This window comes from Macaca thibetana, chromosome 1, assembly GCF_024542745.1.
Source record: "Macaca thibetana thibetana isolate TM-01 chromosome 1, ASM2454274v1, whole genome shotgun sequence".
NCBI classification, from domain to species: Eukaryota; Metazoa; Chordata; class Mammalia; order Primates; family Cercopithecidae; genus Macaca; species Macaca thibetana.
In genome coordinates this window covers 9,301,182-9,318,055 of record NC_065578.1, presented here as the reverse complement: position 1 = coordinate 9,318,055, position 16,874 = coordinate 9,301,182, and the positions used below count along the sequence as shown (strand labels likewise).

Below are 16,874 nucleotides of genomic sequence, written 5' to 3'. Positions count from 1 at the left end.
CTCAGCCTCCCAAAGTGCTGGGATTACAGGCTTGAGCCACCGCGCCCGGCCTTTTTTTTTTTTTTCTTTTCCTGAGACGGAGTCTCGCTCTGTGGCCCAGGCTGGAGAGCACTGGCACAATCTTAGCTCACTGCAACCTCTGCCTCCCGGGTTCAAGCAATTCTCCTGCCTCAGCTTCCCAAGTAGCTGGCATAACAGGCGTGTGCCACCACACTCAGCTAATATTTTGTATTTTTAATAGAGATGAGGTTTCACCATGTTGGCCAGGCTGGTCTTGAACTCCTGACCTCAAGTGATCCGCCCTCCTCTGCCCTTCCCAAAGTGCTGGGATTACAGGCGTGAGCCACCACTCTCTGCCCTATAGGATCTTTGCTTGTGTACCACCCCCAAGGTATCTTGACAAATCTAAAATTCAGCAATATCTTGCAAGCAAAGCCATTTTAAAAATCCTGCCCACATTTAGTGGCACCTTGTGGTAAACTCAAAAGGAGTCTGAGACCACCAAGCAAACAGTCCACCAGAACCCAGCTGTGCCAGCTTTTAAGCTGCAATCCTACCTGCGATTTGCAAGAAAGCAAGTTGTGACACGAGGGGCCCCATACTCACTTGAACTCCTCCATAAAGGTGCCATGGTGAGCTATGTTTTGCCAAAGGCTTTTAAAAATGGTGCTAATGTGATAGCGAATTGTGAACTTGTCATAAAACTCGCTGGTGGCTCCGGTATGCTCAACATCTAAAGAAGAAAGACAAAGGGACTGAGGGATATGTACTTTCTTACTTTCCAAATCCAGTTATTGCCCCAACAATGATAGTGAATGTAAATCTGCAACATCAGAGAGCCGGTGAAATTTTGCACCTCTGCATGTAAGGCAGGACAGAAATGATAAGCTGCTTTTAGAGACAAAAGTTTCACAATGAAGATTTGACAACGACACACCACCGAAAGGAACGGGGCTAGGAAAACTCCCATCATTAGGACAGCGTCAACTTACCAACGACCAAAAGCTGAATTATCATACTCCCCCACCTAATTTTAAGTCATTAATTTACAGAAAATCTGTGGCACCTCAAATGGACATCCTTCAGCAGATAAAAAGTTAGGTTTAATTTTACTGAGGGCCACGTACTTCTTAAATGTGTCTATCTATTGACCATTTTTGGTGTTGAAAAAAAACCAATGTGTCTACCATCCCTATACCTACTAAAGAGGGATGAAAATCAAACTTGTTTGTCCAAATGGCAAAAGCTTAGGCATGAGAAATTTCAGAATTCATGACAAATTTTAATTTATTATTATTATTATTTTTTGAGACAGAGTCTCGCTGTTGCCAGGCTGGAGTGCAGTGGCACAATCTCAGCTTACTGCAACCTCTGCCTCTGGGTTCAAGCAATTCTCCTCTCAGCCTCCTGAGTAGCTGGGACTATAGGCGTAAGCCACCATGCCCAACTAATTTTTGTATTTTTAATAGAGATGGGGTTTCACCATATTGGCCAGGATGGTCTCATCTCTTGGCCTCATGATCCTCCCACCTTGGCCTCCCAAAGTGCTGGGATTACAGGCGTGAGCCACCATGCCCGATTATTTTATTATTATTTTTTAGGAGACAGGGTCTTGCTCTGTCGCCCAGGGTGAAGTGCAGTGGTGTGATAATGGCTCACTACAGCCTCAACCTCTCAGGTTCCAGTGATCTCCCACCTCAGCTTCCCAAGTAGGTGGGACTGGAGGTGCATCCACCACGCCCGGCTTATTTTTTACGGCCAGGTGCGGTGGCTCAAGCCTATAATCCCAGCACTTTGGGAGGCTGAGGCAGGCAGATCACTTGAGGCCAGGAGTTCAAAACCAGCCTGGCCAACAGAGCAAAACCACGCCTTTACTATTGATAAAAATACAAAAACTAGCTGGGCATGGTGGTGTGTGCCTATAATTCCAGCTACTCGGGAGGGTGAGGCAGGAGAATTGCTTGAATCCAGATACAGAGATCCAGATACAGAGGATGCAGTGAGCCAAGGTCATGCCACTGCACTCCAGCCTGGGCGACAGAGCAAGACTCCGTCTCAAAAACATTTTTTTTCATTTTTATTTTTTTACAGATGGGGTCTATGTTGCCCAGGTTGATTCCAAATTCCTGGCCTCAAGTGATCCTCCCACCTCGTCCTTCCAAAGTACTGAGATTACAGGTGTGAGCCACTATAGCTTGTCTTTGATATTTTCTATATTTTCCAAAGAACATATTTTTGTGTGTGTGACCAAAAAAGAAAACAGCTATTTAAAAATAAAAGAATAAGATAATTAACACCTATCATATTAAGATCTGAAAGTACTTATGTATACTCATTAAGTCAACCTTTCCTTAAACTAAATGTCATTTATTAATTGTATAAAACTGTGAGCTACAGTGTGGCATGCTGACATAAGGACAGCCTACAAGAGGAAGATACTGGAGGACCAACTCAATGCCTCATATCATCTAAAATGCCCCTAATATCTGCACCAAATTCTGAATATAGTAGAGACTCAGTAAACATTGTTAATTTATTATGTAACAATATGTATCTCAGCAGGGCCCCACATCTGTATTTCCAGCACTTTGGGAGGCCCAGGTGGGCAGATCACTTGAGCTCAGGAGTTTGGGACCAGCCTGGTGAACATGGTGAAACCCCGTCTCTACAAAAACCACAAAAATTAGCCAGGTGTGGTGGCACATGCCTGTAGTCCCAGCCGCTTGGGAGGCTGAGATAGGAGGATCACTTGAGCCCGGGAGGTCAAGAGTGCATGGAGCTGTAATTGTGCCACTGCACTCTAGCGTGGATGACAGAGCAAGACCCTACCTCAAAAAAAAAAAAAAAAAAAAAAAGAAAAGAAAAGAAAATGAAACAATATACATTTCTCCCAACATTTTTTTTCTTCTTATTTACTTGTACTGTTCCATCAAAATCATACCAGCCCAAGTTCTAATTCCCAGGTCCTTGTTCCAGAAGGCCATAAGTGGACTAGACTTGTGTTGAACCTCTCTCTCCCCTCCCAGGTATCTTGCTGCCTTCTTTCTTTCTTTTTTTTTGAGATGGAGTCTCTGTAGCCCAGGCTGGAGTACAGTGGCAAGATCTTGGCTCATTGCAACCTCCACCTCCCAGGTCCTGGTTCAAGCAATTCCCCTGCCTTAGCCTCCCAAGTAGCTGGCATTACAGGTCCCGGCCACCACACCCAGATAATCTTTTGTATTTTTAGTAGAGACAGGGTTTCACCATGTTGGCCAGGCTGGTCTCTAACTCCTGGCGTCAAGTGATTCACCCATCTCAGACTCCCAAAGTGCTAGGATTACAGGTGTGAGCCACCGCGCCCAGCCTAACTTGAGCATTTTCTAAGCTAAAATACTATCTGTGTGGTGTAAGAGGAGCTTGTTCCACATACTGATTTTATGTGTGGCAACTCTAATTTATATCTGAGAGTCCCATCTGCTCCGGGACCAGGACCTAATCAGCCAGGTCTTCACATGGAGGCAATGAGCACTGGGGACTATGTCTGTGATTCCTCCCTCGGGGGTACCCTCACACCAGTCCCTTAGTAGCTGTAGTAGTCAGGGGCACCTGTGCTAAAGGGCATCTGCGAGGTTGCTGCCACTTGCTAGCCACTGACCTTCAGCAAGCTTCTTGACCCTTTTAAGCTTCAGTTTCCTCATTTGTAAAGTGGAGGTATTTATAGTACTATCTTTAGGGCTGCTGTGGGGATTAAGTGAAAGGATTAGTAAGCATTCAATGAGTGGTGGCTATTATTAGTACAGATGTCATCCATCCATGACTACAGAGGTGGTCCAGGCCAGAGGGCACACATGGCAAAGACGAAAGAGAGAACAACCCCCACCCATCACCTTCTGGAACATTCCCAGCAGGCCTCCACTAGGCCCAGCACTGGTCTCATAGGCAACAGGCCCAGTTCTGTTGTGTGTACACACACACACACACACACACACACACACACACACACACACACACTCTCTCTCTCTCTCTCTCTCTCTCTCTCTCTCTCTCTCTCTCTCATTCTCTCTTTATCCTGAAGCCACACTGACAGGCCCAGAACACTGACTACAAAATAAATTTAACTAAAATTATTTTATCTTTACTACTAACAACACACGTTTACTGTAGAAAAATTAAGAAGTTCAGATAATAAAATAAAAATAAAAACTATTTATAATGCTATCATTCAAAAATAACCAATGCACTGTTAATATTTTGGTATATGTCCTTCCCTACATTCTTTTTTTGAGATGGAGATTTGCTCTTGTCACCCAGGCTGGAGTGCAATGGCACGATCGTGGCTCACTGCAACCTCTTCCTCCCTGATTCAAGCGATTCTTCTGCCTCAGACTCCAGAGAAGTTGGCACTACAGGTGTGCACCACTATGACTGGCTAAATTTTTTTGTACTTTTAGTAGAGACAGAGTTTCACCATTTTGGCCAGGCTAAGCCTCCAACTCCTGACCTCAGGTGATCCTCCTGCCTCAGCCTCCCAAAGTGCTGGGATTTTACAGATGAGAGCCACCAAGCCCGGCCTTTTTTTCTTTTCTTTTCTTTTTTACTTTTTTCTAATAAAAATGTGAACACAGTGTTTCATTTTCTTGACTTTTTGTTGCTAAACCACTTAACATAAATAACACATTATTTTTTATGACTCATATAGGTCCACTTTATGGATAACATACAACTTTGTATCTATAACTGGCAGAAATTTCAGTCATGATTTTTTTTCTTTTTCCGAGACGTAGTCTCACTCTGTTGCCCAGGCTGGAGTGCAGTGGTGCCATCTCAGCTCACTGCAACCTCCGCTGGGATTACAGGTGCGCGCCACCATACCCAACTAATTTTTGTATTTTTAGTAGAAACAGGGTTTTATCATGTTGGCCAGGCTAGTCTTGAACTCCTGACCTCAAGTGATCTACCCACCTTGGCCTCCCAAAGTGCTGGGATTACAGGACTGAGCCACCAAGCCCGGCCAGTTGTTTTTATTGTTTTCACTACACTACATTATAAATAATGTTATGGAGAACATCACTTACAAATACTCATAATTATTTCCACAGAATAAATTTCTAGAAATTAAATTCTTATGTCACAGTATAGCTAGTCAGCTGTTGTACCATAGCTCCAAACCCACTCTTTTATTTTTTTAGATCTCAGCTAACTGCAACCTCCGCCTCCCAGGTTCAAGTGATTCTCCTGCCTCAGCTTCCCAAGTTGCTGGGATTACACGTATGCACCACCACACCCGGCTAATTTTTTTTTTTTTTGAGATGAAGTCTTGCTCTGTCACCAGGCTGAAGTGCAGTGGCGCGATCTTGGCTCACTGCAACCTCCGCCTCCCGGGTTCAAGAGATTCTCCTGCCTCAGCCTCCCGAGTAGCTGGGACTACAGGTGTGCGCCACCACGTCCAGCTAATTTTTGCTTTTAGGATGGAGTTTCGCTCTTGTTGCCCAGGCTGGATTACAATGGCTCAGTCTTGGCTCACCACAACCTCTGCCTCGTGGGTTCAAGTGATTCTCCTGCCTCAGCCTCCCGAGTAGCTGGGATTATAGGCATGTGCCACCATGCCAGGCTAATTTTGTATTTTTAGTAGAGACAGGGTTTCACCACGTTGGTCAGGCTGGTTTCGAAATCCCGACCTCAGGTGATTCGCCCGCCTCGGCCTCTGAAAGTGCTGGGATTACAGCGTGAGCCACCACGCCAGGCCTAATTTTTGTATTTTTAGTAGAGATGGGGTTTCACCATGTTGGCGAGGATTGTCTCAATCTCTTGACCTTGCGATTCGCCCACGTCAGTCGCCCAAAATGCTGGGATTACAGGCGTGAACCACCGTGCCTGGCCTAACTTTTTATTTTTAGCAGATACTAGGATTCACCATGTTGGCTAGACTGGTCTCAAACTCCTGACCTCAGGCGATCCCCCGGCCTTGGCCTCCCAAAGTGCTGGGATTATAAGTGTGAGCTACCGTGCCCGGCCGAAACCCAGTCTTTTTATTTTATTTATTTATTTTTTTAGAGACAGGGTCTTGCTCTGTTTCCCAGGCAGGAATGCAGTGGCAAGATCACAGCTCACTGCAGCCTTTAACTCCTGGGCTCAAGCCTTCCTCCCACCTCAGCCTCCTTAGTAGCTGGGACAACAGGCATCTAATTTTTACATTTTTCATAGAGATGGGGTCTCGTCATGTTGCCCAGGCTGGTCTACAACTCCTGGGCTCAAGCGATCCTCCCACCTTGCCCTCCTAAAGTGCTGGGATTATTTGCTGGAGCCACCGTGCGTGGCCCACATGCACTCTTTGCAGTTGGCTTTGTGATTCTGGGGCTGGCACTGCAGAATCTTTCCTTTGGTAGCCTGCCCTCTCTAGGGTTGCCAATAGGAGGTGCTGCAGGAGAACTGGAAAACTGAAGGAGAAACAAGGGACTTAGGACCTTGTACTTACTGTCAGTAGTAGCAGTTGGTTCCAATTTTCAGCTTTGTCTCACACCCCCGGAGCTAGCAACCGTGACACCCCCCGAGACACCAGCACCAACTGGCCAAGGGCCTTCCACAGAGGACTGGGTCCTAGCTCTGTCCAAGCCCTCATCAGGGCAGCTGGGTTGTGAGATCCCCAGGCTCTTCCCTTGGGTCCCCAGACTGAGGGATAAGAGATGTAGAGGATGGCTACTTCTTGCACCTTTTATCTGTTACCCCAGTGCTCTTTTTTTTTGCTGCTTCAGTCTTCCTATATATATATATATATATATACACACACACACATATATATATATATATATATATATATATTTTTTTTTTTTTTTCTGAGACAGAGTCTCGCCCTGTCTCCTAGGCTGGAGCGCACTGGCATGATCTCGGCTCACTGCAACCTCTGCCTCCTAGGTTCAAGCGATTCTCGTGCCTCAGCCTCCTGAGTAGCTGGGAAGACAGGTGCCGCCACCACGCCCAGCTAATTTTTGTATTTTTAGTAGAGATGGGGTTTCTCCATGTTGGCCAGGCTGATCTCAAATTCCCGACCTCAGGTCATCCACCTGCCAACGTGCTGGGATTACAGGCGTGAGCCACCGCGCCTGGCTGTAAAAGCATTTTTAAGGCTCTTGGTGTGGGCTGCTAAACTGCCTTTTAGAAAGGCTTTAAATTTACATTCTCATGGGAGCTTCATAGCACGAAATCTGCACACTGGTATAGGGTAGATTAAGCAGGTTTTTTGCAGGTTAGCTTACTTCTCTACAACCATATTTGCACCAGGAACTTTCAACTTAAGAAATAAATTTGACAGGTGAAAAGTGGTTTGTTTGTTTTTTTGAGACGGAGTCTCATTAGCTTGCTCAGGCTGGAGTACAGTGGCAGGAATTCGGCTCACTGCAACCTCCGCCTCCCGGGTTCAAGCGATTCCCCTCACTCAACCTCCCTGGGACTACAGGTGCCTGCCACCACACCTGGCTAATTTTTTTTTGTATTTTTAGTAGAGACAGGGTTTCACCATACTGGCCAGGCTGGTCTTGAACTCCTGACCTTGTGATCCGCCTGCCTCGGCCTCCCAAAGTGCTGGGATTACAGGAGTCAGCCACCATACCTGGCCCAAGAATATGCATTTTTAACAAGCTCCCTGTTATACCCACAGTTTGGAAACTGGGTTATAGGATAGTGTTAAAAAACAAATGCTTTAAGTTCAAAGGTAAAATGAACCAGATAATTCCATTCAGATAACACTACCAACTTGTACTGTTGATACCAGCTGGGTCTTGGTGTTAATCATCTGACTTTCAATGGTTCCTGCTGAATCATCAGAGACCAGTAGGTGAAATGGTTGTCCTATTTCCAAGTACTCAGGGCATGACGAACCAAAAGTACATCCTCTGCAGGTCACAGGTTAGTAGGTTATACACAGAGGTAGCAGGGTATTAGGTAACAGACTTAGAGCAACGTCGTCCACTAGCTTTAGATGACCTTGCCTAAGTGTAGCACATGGCAGGCCATGTGTGTTCCAGCAACCTACCTGTATAAAACTTCATCAGGGAAGGTACCAACAACTTGGTGGAGAGAGGATGGTTCTCAATCATTTCAAAAAACTTCTGGGTTCGTGGCTGAACAGCAGGGTTGGTCATAAACATGACTTCTACCAGTTTGGCCACCAAATACGGGTTTCGGATGTAGTTCTGGTTGCACAACATCACAACAAGGAACATCACAATATCCTGAGTACAGGGCTCATAAAGCGCCTGGGGAGAGTATCTGAATAGAGGCAAGAAGAGCAAGAAAGAGACCACTGAGAAACTCACCTTGGGTGAGGGCTGGTGTCAGTTGAGTGAGGAGGGGAAGGCAGCATAAATAGGTTTAGGAGTGCCCTTGAACTCGTTCAGTTTACAGTGACTTCCTTTTTTTTTTTTTTTTTTTGAGATGGAGCCTCACTCTGTCACCCAGGCTAGAGTGCAGTGGCACGATCTCGGCTCACTGCAAGCTCCCCCTCCCAAGTTCAAGCGATTCTCCTGCCTCAGCCTCCTGAGTAGCTGGGACTACAGGTGCCCGCCACCATGCCCAGCTAATTTTTGTATTTTTAGTACAGACGGGGTTTCACCACGTTGGCAAGGGTGGTCTTGATCTTTTGACCTTGTGATTCACCCGCCTTGGCCTCCCAAAGTGCTGGGATTACAGACGTGAGCCATTGCACCCAGCCTATAGTGACTATTTATACTGTAACAAGACAGATTTAAAACCAAACGTGGTTACTGGCTGTAGCATGTTATATTAACGACAAATGAAACTTACGATTAAATCAGATAAACTTCACAAAGATCATCACTACCAAAACATCATAAAAATTTTGATAGTTATTTGTTTAATCTCTTTTGAAAATGAGAATAAATGAAATTTTTCAAATAGGTGTCTTTTGTATCACTGTGCGTAGAACAAATTTTAAAATATGACTTGAGTTGCTTAAATTCCAAGGTTGGTTTTTTTAAACAAATAAACCATGCTTTTGAGTCACTTTTAAAATTTCGTACCAATTAAAATCACGTGTCACCAATGATTTGGGTTTTTTTTGTGTGTTGCCCTGGCTGGAGTGTAGTGGCATGATCTCCACTCATTGCAACTTCTGCCTCTATTTGGGCATTTTTTTAAAGGTAGCTTTTATGACAGCAATATAACTTGCTCCATTTAGTTTTGGCCCTTAGTTTAAAATCATTTATACTAATTTTGTTTTTTTCCATTGTTTGTTACAAAACTTTCACAATTTGTATTCTGTAACTGGGGACCTATGCTATTTATTTATTTTTTTTTAAAGAGATGCAGACTTGCTACATTGCTCAGACTGGTCTTGAACTAGGCTCAAGCAATCCTCCTGCACGTCTAGGACTACAAGCATGAGCCACAGTGCCCAGCGTGACTTTGACTTTTCACAGTAGACTTCACATACCACTCCCTCAGCTAGCCATAGGTGCTATCATGGTGCCAAGGGATTGAAATTGTAATTCTTCTAACCTGTAATGTTTTAGAAAGAAAATGTTAATTTGATAAACCAAATAAGGATTTGAAAAAAAAAATTAAAACCCTACAATATCAGTTGTAAATTCAAACCAATTTTTGGTAAGCATTCTCCAATTTTACAATTGAGACAAATTTTAGTACAAAATATAGATGTAGATATTTCTGGGTTTGGGATGTTCATTCAGACATTTATAAACTGCTCCTTCTGTTGCTCAGAAACACATATTCAACTATTAGAAATTCAACTCAATTTTCACAGAATACATTATCTGCACTGTTAATTCTGCCTCTGTCTTTGAGATACTATTCGAATTGGACTGGTGCCACAGTTGGATTTATTTTTTCCAGTCTCTAGGCAGCATTCAGTTACAACAGTTACATCAAATTTCAGGCATGAAATGGAGGTTTGCAACACAGCTCAGAATACTATAGTATGATGCATAAAAACATATTAGAACTATGTAAAATATTAAAGGCACTTACTGTACAATAAAAAATAAAAATTCTGCAACATCTTCTACATAAAACTCAGGCAATGCTGCAAATACCTTGGGGACATCTGAATTTAAAGGCAGTGTTATACTGTCAAAGAGAAAAAAAGCACAATTTACAAAATGAAATTATGGTACATCAAACTACAAAGAGTATTACATTACCATCAAATAAGTATTTCATTTGGAGAAAAAATTCATTCTGTAATATAACCATGTAATAAATACACAGGCAAAGAAACTACAACCAGAAATGAACAGGGAATAATGAAGACAGTACATATGCAAGGGTGTATGTGAAATGTTTTCCTTTTCTTGATTTCTTTTTTTTCTCCCCTGAGACGGAGTCTCACTCTGGCACCCAGGCTGGAGTGCAGTGGCACAATCTCAGCTCACTGCAACCTCCGCCTCCCAGATTCAATAGATTTCTCACGTCTCAGCCTCCTGAATAGCTGAGATTACAGAGATTACAGGCACGCGCCATCATACCTGGCTAATTTTTGTATTTTCAATAGAAACAGGGTTTCACCATGTAGGCCAGGCTTGTCTCAAACTCCTGACCTCAACTGATCCACCTGCCTTGGCTTCCCAAAGTGCTGGGATTACAGATGTGAGCTACCACACCCAGCCCTTCTCTTGATTTCTTTTTTTTTTTTTTTTTCTGAGACAGAGTCTTGCTCAGTCGCCCAGGCTGGAGTGCAGTGGCACGATCTCGGCTCACTGCAAGCTCCGCCTCCCAGGTTCACGCCATTCTCCTGCCTCAGCCTCCCAAGTAGCTGGGACTACAGGCGCCCGTCACTACGCCCGGCTATTTTTTTTTTTTTTTGTATTTTTAGTAGAGACAGGGTTTCACCTTGTTAGCCAGGATGGTCTTGATCTCCTGACCTGGTGATCCGCCCATCTTGGCCTCCCAAAGTGCTGGGATTACAGGCGTGAGCCACCGCACCTGGCCGATTTCTTTTATTTTTTAGACGGAGTCTCACCCTGTCACCCAGGTTGGAGTGCAGTGACGCGATCTCAGCTCACTGCAACCTCTGCCTCCTGGGTTCAAGCAATTTTTGTGCCTCAGGCTCCTGAGTAGCTGGGATTACAGGCACCTGCCACCACACCTGGCTAATTTTTCTATTTTTAGTAGAGACGGGGTTTCACCATGTTGGTCAGGCTGGTCTCAAACTCCTGACCTCAAGTGATCCGTCTGCCTCGGCCTCCCAAAGTACTGGGATTACAGATGTGAGCCACCACGCCCGGCCTTCTTGATTTCTCGTTAAGGTTAATGCAATAAATAAAATGGGAAGGAAATAAAAAGGTCATATTTGGTCATTTTGTGCAACTCAAACTGTCTGAGACAACAGAGCTACACACGTTTTTTTTTTTTTTTTCTTTGAGACGGAGTCTTGCTCTGTCGCCCAGGCTGGAGTGCAGTGGTGCAATCTTGGCTCACTGCAACCTCTGTCTCCTGGGTTTAAGCAATTCTTGCACCTCAGCCTCCTGAGTAGCTGGGATTACAGGTGCCTGCCACCACACCTAGCTAATTTTTGTATTTTTAGTAGAGATGGGGTTTCGCCATGTTGGCCAGGCTGGTCTCAAACTCCTGACCTCAAGTGATCCACCTGCCTTGGCCTCCCAAAGTACTGGGATTACAGACATGAGCTACGGCGCCTGGCCTTCTTGATTTCTTGTTAAGGTTAATGCAATAAGTAAAATGGGAAGGAAATAAAATAGTCATATTTGGTCGTTTTGTGCAACCCCAACTGTCTGAGACAATGAGCTACACGTTTTCTTTTTTTTTTTTTTTTTTTTTGAGACAGAGTCTTGCTCTGTCACCCAGGCTGGAGTGCAGTGGCGTGATCTCAGCTCACTGCAAGCTCTGCCTCCCAGGTTCACGCCACTCTTCTGCCTCGGCCTCCCGAGTAGCTGCAACTGCAGGCACCTGCCACTGCGCCCGGCTAATTTTTTGTATTTTTAGTAGAGATGGGGTTTCACGGTGTTAGCCAGGATGGTCTCGATCTCCTGACCATGTGATCCTCCCGCCTCGGCCTCCCAAAGTGCTGGGATTACAGGCGTGAGCCACTGCGCCCAGCCTACACACATATTTTAAATAATATTTTCCATTTCTTCACAGATCTTGGGCCAATCTCACCAACATCAGTGAACCAGAGACTTCATAACAGTAAAATAATAATAATAATAAATAAAACAAAAATGGTTGACTGCAGGAGATGACCAGTTGATGACAAAGTGATCAACAATGTTCTTAGCTCACTCTGAATTAGCTGGGTATTCCTGGACCCAGTGCTTAGGAGGGCCTAAGATTATCTCCAGCTTTTGGCTTCCAATTTATAGATTTCTCTTCCTATCAATCAAAGACTTTATAGCAAATTTTAAAGAAAACTTGTCAAAATTAACAGCTGTTGACATTCACCTACTATTGTAACTAATCACAGGGAAAACACCTATCAATGTAACTCATAATCCATATAAATGCAATCTGGAAATTGAGAAGTGAATTCTCTTTTTTTTTTGGGTGGGGATAGAGTCTTGCTCTGTTGCCCAGGCTGGAGTGCAGTAGCACGATCTTGGCTCACTGCAACCTCCGCCTCCCGGGTTCAAACAATTCTCATGCCTCAGCCTCCTGAGTAGCTGTGACTACAGGCATCTGCCACCAAGCCCGGTTAATTTTTGTATTTTTAGTAGAGACAGGGTTTCGCCATGTTGGCCAGGCTGGTCTTGAACTTCTGACCTCAAGTTATCCATCCGCCTCAGCCTCCCAAAGTGCTGGGATTATAGGCGTGAGCCACCACGCCTTGCCGAGAAGTGAATTCTTGATAAAGAAAGGGTTTTGGTTTTAGTTATCAACTTTGAAGGACAATAAAGACAACATAGCCCAGCCAAGGAGGGACGAGGGAAACAGGAAGAAGCACACTCACTCGGGATATGCGGGGTCCAGGATGCGGAGCAGCAGCTGAATGAGAAGGCCATAAAAATTCAGACATCTTCTCAGGAAGCTCTCGTCAAGTAGGCCAGCATCAGCACAGGCCTTGCACCGTACCAGTTTCTGTGGAAGCAGGGATGCCCCCACCCAAAGATCAGTCAGTAGCTAAGTCCCTACAGGGGGACTGGGCAGGGACTGGGGCCTGGAGATGGGAAATTTGGGTTCCAGAGCTTCTAAAGCTTCATCTCTAACTAGCTATAAGATGCTGGTTGTGTCTCAAGATCTTTTTCCTGAGAAAAACAAAGGCATGGCAAGCAAACCACTGAGTACCACCAGGTCTAGCACACAGTTAAAGCTCAAAATGGTGAGTTACAAGGGTCACAAGCAAATAACTTGATCAGGAGAGGGTGGTGACAGGGAAGGCCCTTTTGTCAGGGTGGTTAGTGGGAAAAAGCCAAACAATCTGTGTTTGAATTCCAGCGCCACCTCTTACGAGCTGCCCTTGGGCAAAATGCTGTCCACTAAGGATGGAATTCTTACCTAGAGGTCTGTTGATAGAATTACACACACATGCATACACACACTGACGTATACATTTAAGCAGTTTTTTTGTTTTTGTTTTTGTTTTTGAGACAGAGTCTCGCTCTGTTGCCCAGGCTGAAGTTCAGTGGTGCGATCTTGGCTGACTGCAACCTCCGCCTGGCAGGTTCAAGCAATTCTCCTGCCTCAGCCTCCCAGGTAGCTGGGATTACAGGTGCCCACCATCATGCCTGGCTAATTTATTGTATTTTTAGTAGGGATAGGGTTTCACCATGTCGGCCAGGCTGGTCTCGAACTCGTGACCTCAGGTGATCTGACCGCCTCGGCCTCCCAAAGTGCTGGGATTATAGGTGTGAGCCACCGTGCCTGGCAATTTAAGCAGTTTATAGACCCCCTTGAAACACATCTGTGGACTGCTTAGGGGGCCCACAGACCCCAGATAAGGGCCCCTGGTTAACTGTGTATCTTGAAGAAGTCTAGTCTATTAGTAAATTAAACTGAAATCTTAACTTGTACTAGAAAGCTATGTCAGGTAAACTTTCCACATATTATCCTACTATTCAACAGAATGCATGACCAGCTAACATTCAGGTTTATAAGTGGAACATGAATAGAAGAAAAATGGATAAATTTGCTATCTATGCTTTATTTGTACAACGTCAGCTGGCATATGTTTTTAGCTATGTCTCACCAGCAAGAATATTCCCTTCTATAGTTAAGTTTTGTGTGATGAATCATTTTCAATTAAAAAGGAAGAATGAGGGGCAAAGGAAAGAGATCTTTCCACTACCACAGATGCGCTTTGTCAAATACCCTGAAAATGCATGGCTAGATATACTGGAGTGTGCATGAGTGTTGGGGCGGGGGGTGGGAGGCAGCAGGTGAGGAGAGCCTTGCATAAGGCAGGGAAGGGGAGGTGATGTTAAACTAAGAATCATAAAACCCATTAAGAATTTATAGAGTCACAGCAGAAGTATATCTATCCATATTCTGTCCTAAGATTAAAATCATTATATACAGATATAAGTAAGATATCAACAAGTTTTAAAATGTACTATTTTATCGGAAGGGAAAAGAATAACGAAGAAAAAGTAAGGACACTAAACTGCTCACTCAAGGCATATATTCTGTTGGGAAAATTATCATTATGAGGCTGGTCTATAATTATTCCACTTAACTATACAAACCTTAAGCTGAGTTTTACAGCGCTTCAGCATTTCGCGGTGTCTAGTTGCCAGTGGGGAATCTTTCCATTGGCTTTCATTATTTTTCAAATCTTCTACAGTTCTGAAATCAAAGACTAACAGTCAAATGAAAGAAAACAGCTGGATCCATCTTATCCATTCATCTCGCCCATTTCACTGACTCTCACACGCAGTTGTGTTCGCATTGTAACATCTTAAAAATCAGAGTATATCTTAACAACCAGTGGCAAGTTATAATTTAATTGGCAGCATCTTTCTTTCTTTCTTTCTCTTTCTTTCTCTCTCTCTCTCCCTCCCTCCCTTCCTTCCTTCCTTCCAGAGTCTTGCTCTGTCACCAGGCTGGAGTGCGGTGGTGCAATCTCCGCACACTGCAACCACCGCTTCCTGGGTTCAAGTGGTTCTCCTGCCTCAACCTCACAAGTAGCTGGGATACAGGTGCCCATCACCACGCCCAGCTAATTTTTCGTATTTTTAGTAGAGAAGGGGTTTCACTATGTTGGCCAGGCTGGTCTCAAACTCCTGACCTTGTGGTCTGCCCCCCACCACCGGCCTCGCAAAGTGATGGGATTACAGGCGTGAGCTGCCGCGTCTGGCCATATTTTTCTTTTTTATTGGCTCCTAAAACAATGATGTGTCTTCAAATGGATGGCACTATAGATTTGGTGAAATATAATCTTTTTTGCTGCAAGAAAGTACTTTGTTCCCTTACTTTTCTGGGAGGGAAAAAAAGAAGTCTCTTATGAAAATTCAAGGTTACTTTGCCTATTCAATTACCCAAAACAAACGGCTATTTTACTAATGGCATCATCCTTTACAACTGTTCCCTCTGCTCGGAATGCTCTTCTCTGAGGTTATCTCCGGCTTTGCTCCTTCACTCCCTTCAGGTGTCTGCTCAAACACCACCCGTCTCTGCAGTAAAGGCTTCCCCATCACCTAATATGCTGCATATTTTGACTGACTCACTTAACACTATTTCAACCCCTTTCTATCATGACGTTGTGTGTAATACTAAAGTTTGCTAAATCTCCAAAAGTTACATTTCCTAGACTCCCCTCCCGCCAGCATTTCTGTAAGACCGAGTTTTCACTGAGATGAACCCTCACTGAAGGCAGGGTGAGTACTGTGAAGTGACTGCGTGATTGCATGATCCTTCTGCAAGTACAGTAGTAGTGGGGTTTCGGCTGAAGCAGTGGCAGAGGCTGTGCTGTCAAGCTGACCTCCGTCCAAAGCAGCTTCCTTGTTCAAAGTATAGCTCTGGGAATCTTCTATTATAGCCATTCCAATGATTCAATAAACCAACTAGTTTCCCTTTCTGCTTATCCCAGAAGAATTGGATTCTTTTGTCTACAACTGAAACATGAGTATGGTAGACAAAAGAATGGCTCCTCCAAAGTTGTCACATCTGAGTCCTTCGAGGGAACCTGTGAACATGTGATCTCACTTGGCGAAAGGGACGTTGTAGATGTGATTAAGGCTATGGGCTTTGAGATGGGAAGATTATCTTGGATGATTTGGGACGGCCCAATATAATCACAAAGGTCCTTCTAAGAGAAAAAAGGACTCAGAGACAGAGAAGGAGATGTGACGATGGGAAAATGGAAGCAAAGGTCAGAGAGAGATGGAGATCTTGTTGCTGTCTTTTTTTTTTTTTTTTTTTTTTTTTTTTTGAGATGGAGTCTTGCTCTGTCACCCAGGCTGGAGTGCAGTGGCGCAATCTCGGCTCACTACAAGCTCCGCCTCCCAGGTTCACGCCATTCTCCTGCCTCAGCCTCCAGAGTAGGTGGGACTACAGGCGCCCGCCACCACGCCCGGCTAATTTTTTGTATTTTTAGTAGAGATGAGGTTTCACCATGTTAGCCAGGATGGTCTTGATCTCCTGACCTCATGATCCACCTGCCTCGGCCTCCCAAAGTGCTGGGATTACAGGCGTGAGCCACCGCGCTTGGCCTTTCTTTGTTTTTGTTTTTGTTTTTTTTTTAAGACCGAGTCTCGCTCTATTGCCCAGGCTGGAATAAAGTGGCATCATCTGACTCACTGCAACCTCTGCCTCCCAGGTTCAAGCGATTCTCCTGCCACAGCCTCCCAAGTAGCTGGGATTACAGGCACCTGCCACCAGGCCTGGCTAATTTTTGTATTTTTAGTAGAGATGGGGTTTCAACATGTTGGCCAGGCTGATCTCCAACTTCTTTTTTTTTTTTTTTTTTTTTT

General features: G+C 44.5%; 2 protein-coding genes across 5 annotated transcripts in view; one reads left to right on the top strand and one right to left on the bottom strand.

Moving 5' to 3' along the window:
- The window catches only part of CTNNBIP1 (catenin beta interacting protein 1), a 668,528-nt gene that overhangs the window by 344,615 nt on the left and 307,039 nt on the right, over nt 1–16,874 (top strand). The gene's annotated exons all lie outside the window — the stretch shown is intronic.
- The window catches only part of UBE4B (ubiquitination factor E4B), a 148,120-nt gene that overhangs the window by 23,095 nt on the left and 108,151 nt on the right, over nt 1–16,874 (bottom strand). For all 4 annotated transcript variants that reach the window (XM_050787989.1, XM_050787997.1, XM_050788013.1 and 1 more), the window contains 5 exons: nt 14,649–14,748; nt 12,917–13,044; nt 9,982–10,080; nt 8,009–8,244; nt 607–733 (listed from right to left, as the gene is read on the bottom strand). In XM_050787989.1, coding sequence (XP_050643946.1) covers nt 607–733; nt 8,009–8,244; nt 9,982–10,080; nt 12,917–13,044; nt 14,649–14,748 — 690 coding nt within the window. The remainder of the gene's footprint in view (nt 1–606; nt 734–8,008; nt 8,245–9,981; nt 10,081–12,916; nt 13,045–14,648; nt 14,749–16,874) is intronic.